We start from the raw sequence: 17781 nt of genomic DNA on the forward strand, positions 1-17781 counted from the left end.
CTGATTTAATAATGAAAGAGGTTGCAATGAATTCCAAAGAGATTGTACATTATATATTTATTATTAAAAAAAACTTTTGCAGTTTTTTAAAAAAAATCTATTCGGCAACAGAAAAATTTACACCCCCATACCAACGACAATGAATACATGCTAATGTTTTTGTAACTTCATTCGGCAGAATGGCCTTCCTTCATATTGTGGCTTGTAAAAATCAAGATGCGGAACAGGGCTAAAAGAACCTTCGAAGCTAACCTACTGTAGTGAACCAAATAAGTAGTAGGACAAATAATGATGCCCCATTATTACTCAGATATGGATAAATTGCTTGTTCTTTTACTGTAGGGCTATGTTACACAAAATGGAGTTCTTATGTGACTATCTGTAAAAATATATCAAGTGGCAAAGGCAAAAAGAGAGAGCACAGTTGTGACAAAGGATGGATTTGATATTGGTAAAAATGGGGCACAGAATGACAAGGGAAGGATTTAAACGGCCTTAATATATGAGATGCTTCATGAGCGACCCCTAAAGTGAAATGAATTCAATGTCAAGAAATTGTACGTTCACATGATTTCATGTTGCCAAAGTAGTTAGGTTGCCCACTGCAAGGCAGGTAGCTAAAGCTTCCCATGGATGAAATGTGTCCAAAAGCAAGCCACCACAAGCACCACTTGCAGGAGCAAGTTATCAGCTCCACAGCTACAATTTGACACAGTATGTAAAGGCCAAGGAAACAAGGTCATCAGTGATAGTGACTCAGCATTCTGACCTCCAGCCACTTGCTACCATTTCCCTGGACAAATGAAGTGAAATTAAATGTCATTCACATGCTACTGGGCGTAGAAACGCTAAAGAAAAGCGTGCTTTTCCTCAGGTCTTCCTCAGGTAATAGTTTTATCTATATGTATTAAAACGAGTTCCCAGCATTCTGTCCCAATCTAGTGAGACCACGGAGTAAAACTGAGGATGGGGCTATGCAGCTTGTGGCTGGTGTCCTCAGGAGCAAGTTTAGTCCTCAACCCAAAAATGTATTCCTATCGTTTCTATAATATACAACAGGGGCATTGAACATCAGGCGTAGGAGCTAAATCCAGCCCTCCTAGGATCCCAATCTAGGCCCCTGGGATGCCCCAGAGGCCCAAACCCCCTTTGCCCCATCACCAAATGGTTCCTGTTCCCCCCACACCCCTGCTTATCATTTGGCGCTTTCTTAGCTTTTGTACGTTTTTACCCATCCTAAAAGGTAGAAAAGCCTCTCCTAAGATTACTGTAAGAGCTTTAAGCTTAAATATGCTGGTATTTTCACCCTGCTCCCTTTTGCCTTCAGCCCACCACTGGAATATGGCCCCCAAGAGCTTCTCCGAAAGTGATTTTGGTTCTGCACCTCTGATATAAAAGATGGATTGCCATTCACTCCTATGGGGAAAAGCAAAATGTTGTTCTTGGAAATAACACTGTGGTGAAAGCAACTGACGTTTAGGTGAGTCAGCCCCCACTGAATGTTCCACAGGGGGCACCTGCACCTGAGGCCCTTACAGTACACAGGCTCCTTTGCTGCACGTATTCCACCCACTCTAATGACTGGCATTTTGGGAAGCCACATTAGTCCAGTACAAAAAGTGCAAAATTTATTACTGGACAAAGTAATATGAAGACTGTGACTGTATTAGTCTAAGAATTAAGGATCAAATCTGTTTTTTATTTCTGTGTTGTTTGGAAGGGTCCTGAAAGAAACCAACTCAAAAGACAGAGATTGATACTCCAAGATGGAAGCCATGATGAAAGTCCTCGACTAGGTGGATGTGGATGTTACTTACAAGGTAATTAGAGTCGTACATAATTAGGCCCCTAAAATATATTAGAAAAGGAACAAGTACCACACTTTTCTTTGCTTTGCTTTTAGGCATATTATTTGCTTAATGACTATAGACATATTATTTTACCTGCAGTCCATATTTTGCATCAACAACAGATACAATACCTGCAAAAGAAGTTTGTAGAGAAGAGTTTGGATTTGAAGAGTACTAATTCAAAAAACACAGCTGCATTTTTTAAGCATGGAGTTAGAAAAAGCCATCACAACTCTGATAGAACCTAGTAACATTACTCACATTCAGTAATAACAGTTTGAAATCAGTAGCACGTATTACGCACAATATTTTATTGAACCCATGGTGTGTACACACATTCCCACACACTGAATACACTGGATTATTTTTCTTACCGTCAAGATAAATGTCACTTCCTAATTCAGCATCAACCCAAAACATGGAGGCAACAGCACCTAGCAAACAAAACGTATGAGATACATACACAAACTAAGCAGGTTTTCATAACTAGCTGCAACATTTTCAATCTTCTACATTCCTAAAAGCGGAAGAAAATAAGAGAGCAAGAAAAACATTCCGATAGCTTGGATCCAACTTCATCCTTCCCACCAGCAGAATTATCCAAAATACCACAACAGATGTCACTGTGTGTGCAATGAGGTATAACTGTGCAAGAGGGATATAGCATCACCATGATGGGATTGTTTTGGTATGACATGAGGCGTAGATCTGGCCAGGGAATTCCCATTCTACTGGCAGAGGGACAAAGTTGAATCCAAGCGAATGACTCTATTTAAGCCAATTACACTGTTTATTTGCTATGGAAGTATTCCAAGGCACGTGCAACATGTATTTGACCTGCATTGTCGGTACTGAAAGCATCTGTCCAGTGGCACAGAGACTGTGTTTATTGCACTGAAAACAGCATCTATGTGAAATGGGGCAATGTTCCTGACCAGCCTACTTTACTTCAAAAATGTGCTCACTATAAACGCACTATGACTTAGATATTACTAATGCTATTGTGAGTTGAGTCTGCCGTACGTGTGCACTCCTTCACTTTCTGCTCCTTTTCTCTACATTTAAAATCATGTTCAGGGTGATCTTATACACACCTTCTTAGAAGTTAGGTCTAGAGAAATCAAAGGGACATGCTTCTAAGCACACACACACCACCATTATGAATTGGTAGTGTTTTATAAATTATGGATTAAACAATGGAATTACAAGGTCCAAAATCACACATTATTTTTATGTGTGGTTGAAATTAACAGCTCTACAAAGAATTAAATTCCTCCCATCAGTATGAATGCCAAACATTACTTGGAAGCATTTTTAAGCCACATAAAAGGACTAAATCATTGTAATAGCAATGTTTAAAAGCACATTAAATTCCCTGGAGATTAGCAATGCTTTATACAGATTTTTCCCCTTTTAAATAAAGAGCAGCCCTAAGAAACATGGAATGGGTCCCTGCAATACCACTCACCTTTTTTTGTGTATGGAAAAGTGTAAACAGGTTAACATTTATTACTGAAGAGTAATGAAAATAGTGAAGCTTCTGCAGGATGTTATATTTTGAAAAATATGTAATCAAAATTTGTTTTGACATGAGCTGATTCAACATACGCATATGCCACAATTATGAAGGATGCAAGTAACTGACAGCAATGAATGTATTTTATTTTTCAAAAGCTCACAAATCTAGCTGGTGTCGGGGCTGTCTGAAAAAATGAAGCACTGAGGCAAAAACAATGATAGCTAAAGCCATTCTAATGTCTGAAGCTGTCCACCTGAACTGACAAGATGTGGTCTCCCAAGCATCACTGGGTGTCAGGACTGAAATACCTGTCAGCTGTTTACAGTGATTACTCATGCAAGATATAGCAAGGGCCACAAAATATAATAGTTTCCAGGTATCTATTGATTTTCCCCCAAATGCCTTAATAGTTTTTCAACTTAACTGAAATGGGATTTGTGTATAACATGAGCTGAATCAATGTCCTTTCTTTTAAGAAAATTACTTTACCGTGACAATAATTTAGCTTTGAACTGGAGAGTGTCAGTCTACTTAACAGGAAACAACTGAATTGCCAGAAGGAATTCTATTCACCTCCTAGCCAACAGCCAAAAGGTTTAATTAAAAAGGTCCAGAGAATATTTTAGACAGACTTTATTTCTTATAGCCAATGTTTTATTTTTTGCATTAAATATTCATTGAAAATATGAATATTTATTGCTGGACTGGAAAAATATACAACAGCAAGAATACTTCTAAAAAATATATATAACAGCAAGAATACTTCTAAAAAATTAGAATATATAACAGCAAGAATACTTCTAAAAAATTCAGCAATATTATACTAGCATGGGGAGTAGAATTAAACAATGGAATATGAGATACCTATAACTTGTAACTGTCCTACACACCCTGAAAGCTGCTTTATGCAAAACAGGAGATACAGCCTAAACCTAAAACAGTTCCTCAGAAGTAAGTCCAACTATGCTGAACAGGATTTACTTTGTAATACGCAAGCTACAGTCATAAGCGTAAGTTCCTCACAGCGACTGCAAAGTGCAAATTTGGTTGTGAAGTGCAAAAATCCTGATGTGCTCATATCTATAGGACACAAGGGGGCAATTTAACCCAACCTCCACTCTCATGCACACTCTCAGTGGGGTGGGAGCCACTTCCCTGTGATATGACCCTAGGGATGTATGAAAGTCACTTACCTTTGCGAAGGGTGACATTCGTGGTGTGGGGGAGGCGCTCCGTCCCTCCCCCCGAAATTCTCTCCGGCAGGCTCCGCTCCACAGACATTCCGTGGAACCACCAGCCAGGGCTGCCCACAGCCGGACATCTGGCCGCTGGGCAGCCTGCAGGGACGCAAATGGCGGCTGCCTTAGCCGCCGCCATTTCAGTCCCTGTATTTTGCCGTATTTACGTAGCCTATAACGGCAAAAAAAAAAAAAGGCGGCCGCAAATGGCGTCGGCTTCGGCGGCCGCCATTTGCGTTCCCTTTTTTTTGCTGTTTTAGCCTACGTAAATATTTACGTAGGCTATTACGGTGAAAAAAAAGGGAACGCAAATGGCAGCCACTACACCATTTGCGTTCCCTTTTTCCCCCCGCCGTAATAGCCTACGTAAATATTTACGTAGGCTAAAATGGCAAAACAAAGGGAGCGAAAATGGCGTCCCTGCGTTAGCCATGATAGGCTACATAATTATTTATGTAGCCTATCACGGCTATGAGGAAGTGAATGGCGGCCGCACATGTGGCCGCTATTTGCAAGTCAGCGCGGACGGCAGAAGGTAAGTGCTCCGTTTCGCGCACCTTTCGTGGGGCGGGAGGCTTCATTCCCCCACGGATTTCAGGGGGCCAAATGCACTGTCATTCGGCCTCACCAAGATCCATGGCGGAATTCTCTGACATCCCTATATGTCCCCCACATGTTGCTGGGGACTGTGAATAAACATCATAAGAAGAACTAACTTTGCCATTCTCCCCCACCCCCACCTTCTCTCTCATGGAGAGTTCTGTCTTTGACTACACCAAGAGCAAGCCATTAACATAGACCATCCATGAGAAATTTGAAGTAAGCATAATATTTCTTACATTAATTCATTCGTTTTGGATCTCTGACTCTATTGGATTCACCCTAAAACTATTTTTCAATCCTACTAGACTCTGGCCCACCCGACAAAAATGGATCTGAGTGCTTCAGGTACTTGCTGGAGCTATGAGGCCCCTGGGGCAAATTTAAATAAACATTCCCTGGAATTCTAGCATTATTAATCCTTATTAATTCTGGGATAAAATAGTCAGGCACACATAGGCCTAGTTCGCACGATCACAGCAACCCACTGTGGCTTATTAGTAATAGCGGGTTGCGGTGCCCTGCGGACCATGTTGGCAATCAAAACAACTGCCACTTCTCATTATGTGCGAACCCAGTGAGGGTGGATTGTTGGGGTGACTGGGTCACCCAGAAACCATGGGCTGTTTTAGGGTTGTGGGTGGCTTGTCAACCACCCCAACAACCCACCTTGCTGGGTTTGCACATAACGAGTCACTACGGCACATCCCCTCAGTGCCCTGAATATTCAAAATGGTGGCCGCCGCCTCAACAAAAAGCCACACAAGGAAATTCAGCCATGGTGGCTTCTCTTTACATGCGAACCAGGACTCTGGGTTGGATTACTCCCCCACCTCCCTGGGGCTACATAAGACCTGTGTGCCCTGAGGGAAGGCAGAAGAGAAGCCCAGGATCTTCTGTCATCAGCTTCTAAAGGGACTATCAGAGGTCTGAGAGAACTATATTCTGGTGTCTGTTTGGGGGGTTTTGGTATCATTTTTTTGTTTGTTTCAGTATTTAGAAATTGTAAACCTCCTTGGGTGCCTTGGCAGAAGGGCAGTATAGAAGTGTAATAAATAAATGATAATAAATAATTCCAGCTATTCCTTTTCAAAATACCTATGATGCTGGGTTATTTCCCAGCAGTTTAGGTATCTGTTAAGTGTGTAAACTGTTACACTAGCTGCTAAGTGCTTCACTTTATCAACCCAGAATGACAAAATTCTGACGTGTCCTGTAGTATGGATGTCAGAGCTACTTGACCAGGCAGCAGATATAAGTATCTGCCGCCTGCCCCAACCCATGCACTCTGTTCAACAGCAGAGGCCTTGCTCTGGGTGCCACTGCCAAATGAGGTGTCTATAGGAGCACGGCCTTTTCGGGTATGGTGCCAACTTCATCAAATACCTTCTCTTGGGAGGCCTACCAGGCACAAACACTATATGGTTTCAGGTGCCAGGCTAAACCCTGGGTCTCTTAGTAGCCTTTGGTCTAAATTTAAATCTGTTTTTGCTAACTGATATTTTACTGGTATTATTAATTTTTATTGCTTGTGCTGTGCTAATTTTTCTTGCTGTTTTTTTAAACTTGTGTATTTGGTTTTGGTTGATTTCTTGTGTTTCATTTTAGTGATTTGTTCTTGGCCTCCTTGGGTTGTTTTTACAAGATAAGTCACTGTGTACATTTCATAAATAAACAATCATATATGTACATAATGCTTTACAAAAGATCTGCAAGGCCATTTAGCGGCCATTCGTAGACCCCTCTGTCCATTACTATTGGGCTCTTATCACCCTCTTCATTGTTTTCCTTTATCCTGTTAGTTTACAATCAGTACTTATTCTAACCTGGTAATTTGAACTCCAACCACTGAAAGAGACAGGGAGAAAATAGTTGTTGGTTTTAAAAAAAACATGAAATGCATCTCAAAAAGGGCATTAGGAAAAAGAGTAGTTTTGGAAATTAACTATATGTTTTGAAGAGGCAGAGGAACTAGAGATCAAATTGCCAACATTCGCTGGATCATGGAGAAAGCAAGAGAATTCCAGAAAAATTTCTATTTCTGCTTTATTGACTACACTAAAGCCTTTGATTGTGTGGATCACAACAAACTCTGGCAAATTCTTAAAGACATAGGAGTACTAGACCACCTTACCTGTCTCCTGAGAAACCTGTACGAGGGTCAAGAAGCAACAGTAAGAACCTGATATGGAACAACCGATTGGTTCAAAATTGGGAAAGGAGTACGACAAGGCTGCATATTGTCGCCCTGCTTATTTAACTTATATGCAGAGTACATCATGAGGAACACCGCGTTGGATGAATCACAGGTCGGAATTAAGATTGCTGGGAGAATTATCAACAACCTCAGATACGCAGATGATACCACCCTAATGGCAGAAAGCGAAGAGGATCTAAAGAGCCTCTTGTTGAGGGTGAAAGTGGAGAGTGCAAAAGCTGGTTTGAAACTCAACATTAAAAAAACTAAGGTCATGGCATCTGGCCCCATTGCTTCCTGGCATATAGAAGGGGAAGAAATGGAAGCAGTGACAGATTTTATTTTCTTGGGCTCCAAGATCACCGCAGACGGTGACTGTAGCCATGAAATTAAAAAACGCTTGCTCCTTGGGAGGAAAGCTATGGCAAACCTAGACAACATAGTAAGAAGCAGAGACATCACCTTGCCGACAGAGGTTCGTATAATCAAAGCTATGGTTTTCCCAGTAGTAATGTATGGCTGTGAGAGCTGGACTATAAGAAAGGCTGAGCGCTGAAGAATTGATGCTTCCGAACTGTGGTGCTGGAGAAGACTCTTACGAGTCCCCTGGGCTGCAAGGAGGTCAAATCAGTCAATCCTAAAGGAAGTCAACCCTGACTGCTCATTGGAAGGACAGATACTGAAGCTGAAGCTGAAATATTTTGGCTACCTAATGCGAAGAGAAAAGTCACTGGAAAAGACCCTGATACTGGGAAAGATTGAAAGCAAAAGGAGAAGGGGACGGCAGAGGATGAGATGGCTAGATAGCATCACCAATGCAATGAATATGAACTTGAGAACACTCCGGGAGAGTGGAGGACAGGAAGGCCTGGCATGCTATGGTCCGTGGGGTCACGAAGAGTCGGACACAACTTAACGACTGAACAACAACAACAACAACATTCAAATAATTATACTGGGTTGCATCCAGATGTGTCCTTCTGTTCACAGAAGGCTCTTTGATCCAGTGTAGGCTTCTGTGAACATAAGTAGGAGGGTGCCAATTTCTGCAAATTCCTTCTTTCTCTTGCAACCTCCTGTGCCTTCTCCTGTGTTCTTCTGGAGGGTCCCTTAATCCTGTGGAGCAGAACTGGGGGGAAGTGGGCATGGGGTTGAAGAGGGAAGGCAGTAGGATGCTACCACCTACATGTCCAACCCCTATGCTACCAGCATTGAATTATTTGTGGAACACCATCATGTTGCCAAGATAATTATAGACCTAATTTTAAGGTAGGACTGGGGAACCTGTGGCCCTCTAGATGTTGTTGGATTCTAACTCCATCAGCCTCAGCCATCATGGCCAATGATCAGGGATGATGGGAGCTGTAGTAGAACAACATCCAGGAGGGCCATAGGTCCCCTGCTTTAAGGTGTCCCAAGTCTTTTGTTTTTAATTTTTACTGCAGCAGTCTAACATAGCTATCCCCTGAAATTATTTTTATTATTATTCCTTCCTGCCTCAAACAATGCTTTATAGAGGATTTGATCCAGCTGGACAGAAAGGCTGGATTTCAATCAGGATATCTCCCAGCACCACTAGCAAGATCATCAGCATTGTGCAACACTGGATTTGTGCTACTGATCAAGGATACCCTGGAGATGAGAGTGGCAATATTATGCCTTCCTGCCCTTCTGGAGTCTGGCCCCCTCATTATTTGCTACTGTGTCAGTGGGGCCAGCATATTACTTTGGCTGTCTTCATTTCATTACAATTCCATTCTCTTGTTCTTATACCCAAGCTATATTCATAGCATAAACTGTATTATGATAAACTGAAACAATGGAACTCCCATCCAACACATTTCTGACCCTCCCAAACAACAAAATAATTCCATTCTGCTATACCAGATTCTCATTCCCTTCCAGAAATTATATCTACCTGGATCTGCCAGTCCTGTTGTCTCTAGCAAGATGTAGTCGAACTTGCCTTTCTTCTGCATCAAATTCTCGATAGCCTTCAAACCGTTGTCCCTGTATGAAGAAAAACTTCATTAAAAAGGAACAAACATATTTGTTTTTATTTATTTATATTTGTCACATTCTAAATGTAAAATCAAACCCATCCTTAAGAGTTCCTCTTAGAAGGAAGCCTTTGAATCTTGGAGGCTCCCGCGTATCCAATGCCTTGCCAGGCTGCTGCCAGCAGGGCAGGGGGAGCGACAGAGGTGATTTTCACCTCTCTGTCCTCATTTGAAATGGTTTTCCTCTAGACAGACCTTCGAGCCTGTCTAGAGAAGGTGTACTGGAAGGGGCCAGAGGCCATAGGATTTTTCATATCTCCTCTGCCTGCCCACTGGGCCATCCCCTTTTACCTCCCTCTGAGGCCACATTTGCGACTACAGGGAGCAGCCAGTGTGATGCTTTCCGCAGTGGCTGCAAGGAAGCGGGGGAGGAGGACTGGAACTCAGAGGTCCCCAGCCCCAGGTTGTAGCAGTGTCTATGGCCTTAGGAGAGGGATTCTCAAGAAGCCTATGGTCCCTGGGATGCTCTCCCAGGGATCATAAGATTGCTCTCTCCATCTACTTAGCAAGAGATGTACATGGTAATATTTGCACATTCATAGGGTTTTTTAAAAGATCTTTCCTGAGCTGCAGCTTCCTCCCACCCTGCATCTGTAATCATGTTTAAACAACCCAGCCTAATTTTACAAGTTTATTTCCACATGCCCAACCGTAAGCACACTTATTGTTGTCTTGCATCTTCTCAAGAATGGTTACTAGTTTCAATAGACTACTTTTCACTACTGGTCCTACTGATGTTGATGCAATTTAGAACATACATGACTTGGCCTCATCCGACATGCTTTGCAAAAAGGTTTTTTATTGAGTCAACCCATGAGATATTTTGCTAAATCTTACAATATAAAACAAAAAGAGTAAAAAGTGCATAAAAATCAAGATTCTTGGTTTTATAATTATTTAATATTCAAATCCCCTTCAGGGATCACTGCCTTGTTGTGGCGAAGGGGCTTGCGTAACTCAGTGAAGCCATAAGCTATGCCGTGCGGGGCCACCCAAGACGGACAGGTCATGGTGGAGAGTTCTGACAAAATGTGGTCCACTGGAGAAGGAAATGGCAACCCACTCCAATATTCTTGCCAAGAAAACCCCATGGAATGTATTTTATTTTATTTATTTAATTTCTATACCGCCCAATAGCTGAAGCTCTCTGCAAAAGGAGAGACGTATGCAAAAGGAGAAGGGGACGGCAGAGGATGAGATGGCTAGATAGCATCACTGATGCAATAAATATGAACTTGAGCACACTCCAGGAGAGAGCGGAGGACAGGAAGGCCTGGCATGCTATGGTCCATGGGGTCATGAAGAGTCAGACACGACTTAACGACTGAACAACAACAATATTTAAATCCCTATTAACCCAACTGGTTTCTGTCACAGGAGACCTACTTAATAACTACAAGATAATCAGGCAGAAGCCTGAACTGTGAGAGTATATAAATTAACACAAATGGGCCAGTTTTACAACATGTTTTTAATTCCTTACTTTACAGAACAGCAGAGACAACCATTTCTGAGCTCCAGCCATTCTTCATAGAGTTCTCCACCTTGACTTACAGCCAAGGATTTCTCCAAGGCACTTCCTGAAAATGCAGGAAGAACATAATTTTAAAAATTGTGTCTTTTGCTGAATAAAATGAAAATTCTCAGTAGAAGAGAGACATCCAGATCAGATAGCTCATCTCCAGCATTCATAAAGTAGAGCCCAAAACTTGTAAGCTTATATTCAGGAGAAACCCCTTCTTCTCAGAGTAAGACTATATGCCTAAACTGAGCTGCAAAGAGTGGCTGAAAATTTCTCGGCCTAAGTACAAACAAAACTCCATTAAATTTATGCTGAGAACTTTTCAGTCACCTCTTATATTTTGCTTATAACTTGCTAAACAGATGAAAGGGAGAAAGAGTAAGTAAGAGTAAAATCTTTGGGACTATTTTTACTGCTGAACCTCACCCCTAAACTAAATAAAGACCATGGATTGGTGTGATATCTAGATGAAGACATGACAAGTGAATGCTTTTTAAAAACAAACTAATTCAAGAAAAATCCAATTTTTCTTCACAGCTTCTCCACAGAGAGCCATCTGGAGAGCCCAACGGCAATGCCATCCTGGCTGAGCAAAGAGCCCCCCCAAACCCGGCTGCTGTCAGACCATTCTTATGGCATGGCTGCTTGTTGCAGAAATCTTTTCTTGAAAGTGTTTGTTTCCTGAACAGATAGCTACTACATTCTGCCAAGCAAAGCATGCACTAAAGATCACACAGATGCTTTGCTGATGTTTTCCAGAGAGGCCAGCCTGAAAATGAAAGCGGACAAGTAGCTTTAAACCATAATTTGCCTGTTTTACATTTTAAAGCTCAAACCATGGTTTGGCATGATTAACTGGGCTACTATTAATAATAACATGCTCCACCTCTTTGTTGCAGAGGCCTTAGATGAGAGGATAACCTTGAGTTCCACAGCAGCCATTAGTCCTTTGGACTAGATTTGCTTGTGAGAAAGAAGTCCTGCTACTCTGTTGAGAGAAACCCCTATTTTGACTCTCATTCTACAGCAAGCCAAAAAATGAGTCTATGCTTGCCACACTACAGTGATACCCTAAATTTCCTCTTACAACATCAGAGAGCGTGAAACACTGAAAATGGTACTAGTTTTCTCAACAGCACTAACTGATGTTTCCTAATCTGGTTTAATAAGTAGTGAGGAGAAGCACTTAAATCCAGAGATTAAAGACTTGCCTTTCAATCCATTCCTATGCCCCTGGTGACTACAACAATCATAGTGATAGCCTTGGACAGGAGATCATTCCTTTGGGAGTACTTCTGCTGGAGAACGCTTGTATGTTCCCTGTTAATATTGCAACACATTAATGATCAACCTTGTGTACAGCTTGTAACTCTCCAAAGGAAACAAAGAGTGCGGATCTGAACAGGCTCTGTTGCTATTTAGCCCAGCTAGACCCAAGCTCAAGTAGCAGTTGCTGCAGGATCCACAAAAGGGGTCACTGCCGCAATGGCCTCTGCTGAGAAGCAGCTTCAGATGCTCGGAAATATACTTCTGCTCTAACCCAGATGAGAGGCAAAGACTGAGTGGTCTTCTGGCAGCTCAACATGCAATTTCCAGTGAGTGCTCCCATGTCTCCTTTGACCTGTCCCAAGTTGGGGAAGATTGTGTCCTCTACAGAGCTAGCTAGACACTATGGCAGCTTCTGGCAAGTAGGGTAATCAGCTTTGAGGCTCCTGCATACTTGGACGAAACCAGGAAGAATGGGAATAATATGCCTCCTCTGACCCAGGAGGAGGAGAAAAGCAGCACCTTGCTAGTGGGAGATTCTATGCTGCCTTGCCTCCACAGAATGGGAGGGAGGGCTAAAGGCAACAGGGAAGTGGAGCCTGGGCTCGCAGGGCACTTTTTTTATTAGCAGAGATGCTGACGTCATCTGCCCCCCCACCCAACTTCTCTGTTCTCTCTGAGCTTAGCTGCAATTGTCACATTAGCTGGGGGAAAATGAATTTCCCCAGCAACAATATATTATTTTCTGTTGCAATGCAAGGTATTTTGGGGTGTCTTGGTCTTGAATGTGGAATTAAGACCCATTAGTTCTGCTCCTGGAGGAGATGAAAACTAGTTTGTTGATATGGAACAACATCATTGCCTGAATGTTTAGACTCTCTTTAGGGGCATGGCTATGGGGACTGTAATGATGAGTGCCTGCACTTCAAAATTTACCACTACACCACTGCCTGTTGGTGTAGTGGTAAATTTTCTGTTCACCACTGTTCTGGCTCCTCCTGTTAGGGTGCAACAGCAGCTTCCAAAGTGATTACATGTTTTGTATCTGGTCATCTAAAGCTACCTCTGAAAAGACAGCTAGGTTAGTTACCCAACTGGGTTCTGTTCTCCTGAACTAGGGAAAGATCTTATTCAGTCTAGGAAGGAGACACATCTCACCTTAAGGGTCAGCTGACAAAACTTGGGCCCTTCCTCCTGACTGTGAGGGAGGTGCAAACTAATTCAGACTGCACTTCTTTCTACTGATTGAAAATTCTATGCATTCAGCCTACATGGAGGAGTCTAAATGCTAACATAACTCCCAAACAATATACTAGGCAAGCAGGTGTATATAGCTCTAAGCCCCAAATTGTTTTGTACTGTTAAAAGAGAAAGAATTGATCTTCACCCCTCAAGGATGTAAGTGTGATCACCGTTTCAAGAACATTTTTAAATTTACAAAATTATACATTAAAAGTGCAATCCTAAGGGATTGATGCTCTATAGACAGAGGGCTCTGATCTTAGAGCCCTCCATCTATCCTATGCTCTACCAGCCAAAGCAAAGCAGGGGGAGCGTCAGAGGCTTTTACAGCCTTCCCCCTCCTCCAATTTGTTTTTTAGAGATAGACAGGCCTCTGAGCCCATCCAACTTTCACTCACTTGAGGGTGGGGCCAGGAGATGGAGTGGGTTGTGGATGAGGCATTTCCACATCCTCTCTGGTCCCTCCCCTCCCACCAACTGGCACACACCTTTATACCTTGCCCAACCTCTTCCGAGGATGCTGTTGTGTCCTCAGAAGAGAAGCTGCCTTCTGTGGCTGTTGCCTGGGGTGGGGTGGGGTGGGGGGCAGGGATCCCCACTTGGGTTTCCCCTCCCAAGGTCATAGCTGTGTCTCCGCTATATCCTATGGGCCCTGAGATGCTCTCCAGAGACCACAGGATTGCTCTGTTAGGGTTTAATAAACAACCTTCTTTTTTCTTTTATGCATATTTGTAGTTTTACATACCTTCACCAAATTCATTTAGAATAACTGCTATCCTCTTGTTATGTTGTTCTGTCAAAATATAATTAAGAAGAGTAGTTTTCCCAGCACCTAAGGAATAGAATAAACTTCATTATGCTAAAGGGATTTTTTTTTTAGAATTTAGAGATAAAAACATGCTTTCAAAGACTATTGCAAGGAAATGGATGGTCAATGGCTATAAAAGTTAATTTCAGTTTCTGATCTCTTCAAAAACAATTGGAATGTCATCTTAACCTTTCATCTACAGAAAAATTGATTCTATCAATTCAGTTTCAGACTCAATTGTATGCCAAGAAAGCCATACAAATAAAATATCTAGTGGAAGGGATTAAGCATGATACCATTACCAAGTAAAAAAATCATGTCTTCACTAAGAACTTTCCTTTTCCTATAAAGTTTAACAAGCAACATACTTGCACACAAGTCACCAGGGTCAACAATACCTCACAACATAAAACACATGAACCTACAAGAACAGTGTATAGGGTTTAACTGGCCCCATAGGTTTTAAAACAAAAAACAAAATATTGTGCCTTTAACCTATGTATAATTACAACAAAAGCAAAAGCAGCCATGTTGGCCATAAGAAAAATTCCCAAATCCATATTAGCGTAATACCTTTATTAGGCCAACTTAAAGGTCACAAAAAACATACAAGCATTTGAGGGGGGAGGAATAGGGGGAAACAAAAGAGGATGACTTAATGTTGAAGTCATGATAACTGATGCAAGGCAGCATCAGCACCTTGCTATCATGATACTCTTGAGGGCTCATCATTTGCTATAGCACTTTAGCTCTATGTGGGTGTTCAAAACCAGAGACTCAGGATCACGCTGGCCTGGCCTGACCTTTTCACCTTGGATTTCATATTTACATAGGGACTTACATGCAAAAAGCCCAATGTGTGTAAGCCTTTATGTATATAGGCCCCTATGCAAATGTGAGGTCCATCGTGCAAATGCTAGGTGACAGCTGGGTTGTCATATCACCGGGTATGGGGTAGGCTGGTGCAATTTGATTCCCCATCTCACATGGGATTTGAGCACATGCATAAGGCTCCTACTTTTTTTCTGCTCCCAGAGGCAGACACGATGTTCTGACAATTGGCACGGACACGCTTGCTCGTTCATTCGTCTCTCTCTCCCTCTCTCTCTCAGACTGGATTTCTGAACCAAGCAGGGCACTGGAGTGGACAGCCTAAATGGCCCCTTTCAATTCTATCATTTTATGATCATTACATCCCATCCTGTCAGTAGTATCCAGGAATCAAATTCATAGCACGCAGAGTATTTTTTAAAGGCTTTGACTTTAACCTAACATTCTTATGTGAACTTTCCTGTACTCCCTCGTACAAATGTTATACAGTCGACATGCAAGACAAGACACATGATGAGTCCTTGATGTTAAGATGAGCCTACGTAAAACAAAACTGCATATAACAATACAAACTCTTCACTTTGATGCCCCACAGTGACAATTCAGCATTCAACATCAGCTTTTTACCTAAGTACCCTGTGATAATAGTAACAGGAATCTTAGAGGTCTTGCTAGATGGAATGTCTCCCCCTTCACTGTCATTTATCTCTGGTTCTCTTATTGGAATCAACTCAGGGCAATCCTCTTCTTCCTCTACAGAAGAGCTATCCATCTTTCAGTCACTATAATCACCTGCCAATCGAAAAATAACAGTTAAGAAATAATTTCCAGAGGGATAACCATGTTAGTCTGTTGCAACAAAAACAACAGAAGCTTGTGGCACCATAAAGACCAACAAATTTATTCTGGCATATGCTTTCGTGGACACTACGCAGAAAGTCTTAGGTCTGGATTGAAAGAAAATATGAAACACAGGGAACCAGAGGACTGGTGAGAAAAAAAGCCCCGAACTCTTCACAAGCACATATACTGTGTATCCTATTTTTGCTCATATATTTTTGTGCATATATATTCCCTATTGTAGCATTACCCAGTTTCCTCTACCCTATCTCCCTATATAAAAGTCCCCAACATTCCTGCATGATGAAGCATCAGAGCTCAGGATGCTCAGGGCCATTCAGATAGGAGCAGGCCTGTTTCTCAATAGCTCATTTTTCAATGGCAGGGTCACTAGGAGTAGGACTGGGTGCCCACAAATGCTTCCCTTTACTTTCTCCCACAATAGCGAATGGCTGCCAGCCACTCCTATGAGAAGAAGTACTGCACTAGAGCACTCCACTTCAGAACAGACAAAACCTTGGCGCTCACTGACAGAGATCCCGCTAGGGGCAATGTACCCCTATACATGCACCTAGAGGAGAGCTGAAGGTCAAAATATGGTTTGTAGTTTCCCAACAGATGCTGTCCACCAATTAACAGCTGCATGCCAGGGTTAGCTTTCCCCAGCAGGGCTAACTTTCCCCAGATGAAAGGAATAGAAAGCAAAGCAAGGATTAAAAATCTGGTCCCAGGAGCCCCGGGTTCTATTGGCAGGGGTAGCTGTGGGCAAGGCACTCCCTTGGCTTTCAGTAGATGTGTCAGAGGCTGCAAGAGGGCAGACAGCGGTCCATGTCCTCACCATGCTTCCTTTTCATGAGAAGCTTCCTGAAAAAGTTCTGCGTGGGAAACAGAGAAAGGATGGATTTCTGAAGCGTTGTGTGGATCTCGGTCAGCCTTCCCCAACCTGCTGCCAGCTGCGGCATGATGGGAGTTGTAGCCCAACACATCTGGAGGGCACCGGGTTGGGGAAGGCCGTCCCATAAGTGCGCTTTACTGGGTGAGTAAGCTCTCTTGAACTCAGCGGGGCTTACTTCCGAGTAAACATGGATTACGATCGGGCTGCAAATGTAGCCCGCGTGTGTTATGGGTGACGAGGCTGCAAGAGAGAAATTCCACCGTGTGTACATTTATTTCCCTCCCCATCCCCCTTTCACTTGCCAGCAACACTTACAAGTCCCACTTCCTCGTACCCGTCGTACCACCTTCCACTCACCTACAACTCCTCCCTCTTTTCCTGCAACTTCCTACCTAAGCGCGCGCACGCGCGCGCCTCAGCAGTTTCTCTCCCGAGCATGTCCGTCCCTTCCCCGGCCTACCAAAGAGCAGACATTGCCCAGCTTCGGGCGCCAGCAACACACCCCGCTCTCTCCGATGAGTTGCTCCGCCCTCAGGCACGTCATTCCGCACGTCGGACTGATACGGAAGCGGAGAGGCGGCGCCTAGAGAGTAGGGAGGTAGAGTGCGGGAAGCGGTTTCAGCCACAAGCACGGGCGCCTTTCGGTGTTCCGCCGGAGTGAGGAATCGCAGGAATGTTTTCTACGATTGACAGGCACGTAAAGGCGACGAAGAAGAGTGGGCGGGCAGAGGGAGACTTTCAGGAGCAGTCTAGTCATCACAGTTGATCAAGCACTTCTGTCACATCCAAACAGAAAAGTGTTTTATGTATATGGTCAAACAAACAGACAAACAGGGCGGCTGTGTTCACCCTAAGAAAAATCCCTAAATCCATATAGTCTAATACCGTTATCAGGCCAACTCAAAAATCACCA

The 17781-nt window shown here is 42.9% G+C and overlaps 1 protein-coding gene across 5 annotated transcripts in view; it reads right to left on the reverse strand.

Moving 5' to 3' along the window:
- Positions 1–17401, reverse strand: part of LOC146352564 (zinc-regulated GTPase metalloprotein activator 1A-like) — a 34573-nt gene extending 17172 nt beyond the window's left edge. The window contains exons 1-7 of one of the 5 annotated variants that reach the window (XM_084834386.1): positions 17329–17401; positions 15761–15925; positions 14240–14326; positions 10948–11044; positions 9323–9414; positions 2225–2284; positions 1944–1981 (exon numbers count right to left, since the gene is read on the reverse strand). In XM_084834386.1, the coding sequence (XP_084690512.1) occupies positions 1944–1981; positions 2225–2284; positions 9323–9414; positions 10948–11044; positions 14240–14326; positions 15761–15905 (519 nt within the window). In that variant the 5' untranslated portion in view covers positions 15906–15925; positions 17329–17401. Of the gene's footprint in view, positions 1–1943; positions 1982–2224; positions 2285–9322; positions 9415–10947; positions 11045–14239; positions 14327–15760; positions 15926–16811; positions 16969–17183 lie in introns of those variants that run through there. The other 4 variants (XM_084834387.1, XM_084834383.1, XM_084834385.1 and 1 more) reach the window with 4 other exon arrangements.
- Between the last annotated feature and the right edge of the window lie 380 nt (positions 17402–17781).

The sequence above is a fragment of the Heloderma suspectum genome, chromosome 2, assembly GCF_057233095.1.
Source record: "Heloderma suspectum isolate Gila_16-S chromosome 2, 16-S_ref, whole genome shotgun sequence".
NCBI lineage: Eukaryota > Metazoa > Chordata > Lepidosauria > Squamata > Helodermatidae > Heloderma > Heloderma suspectum.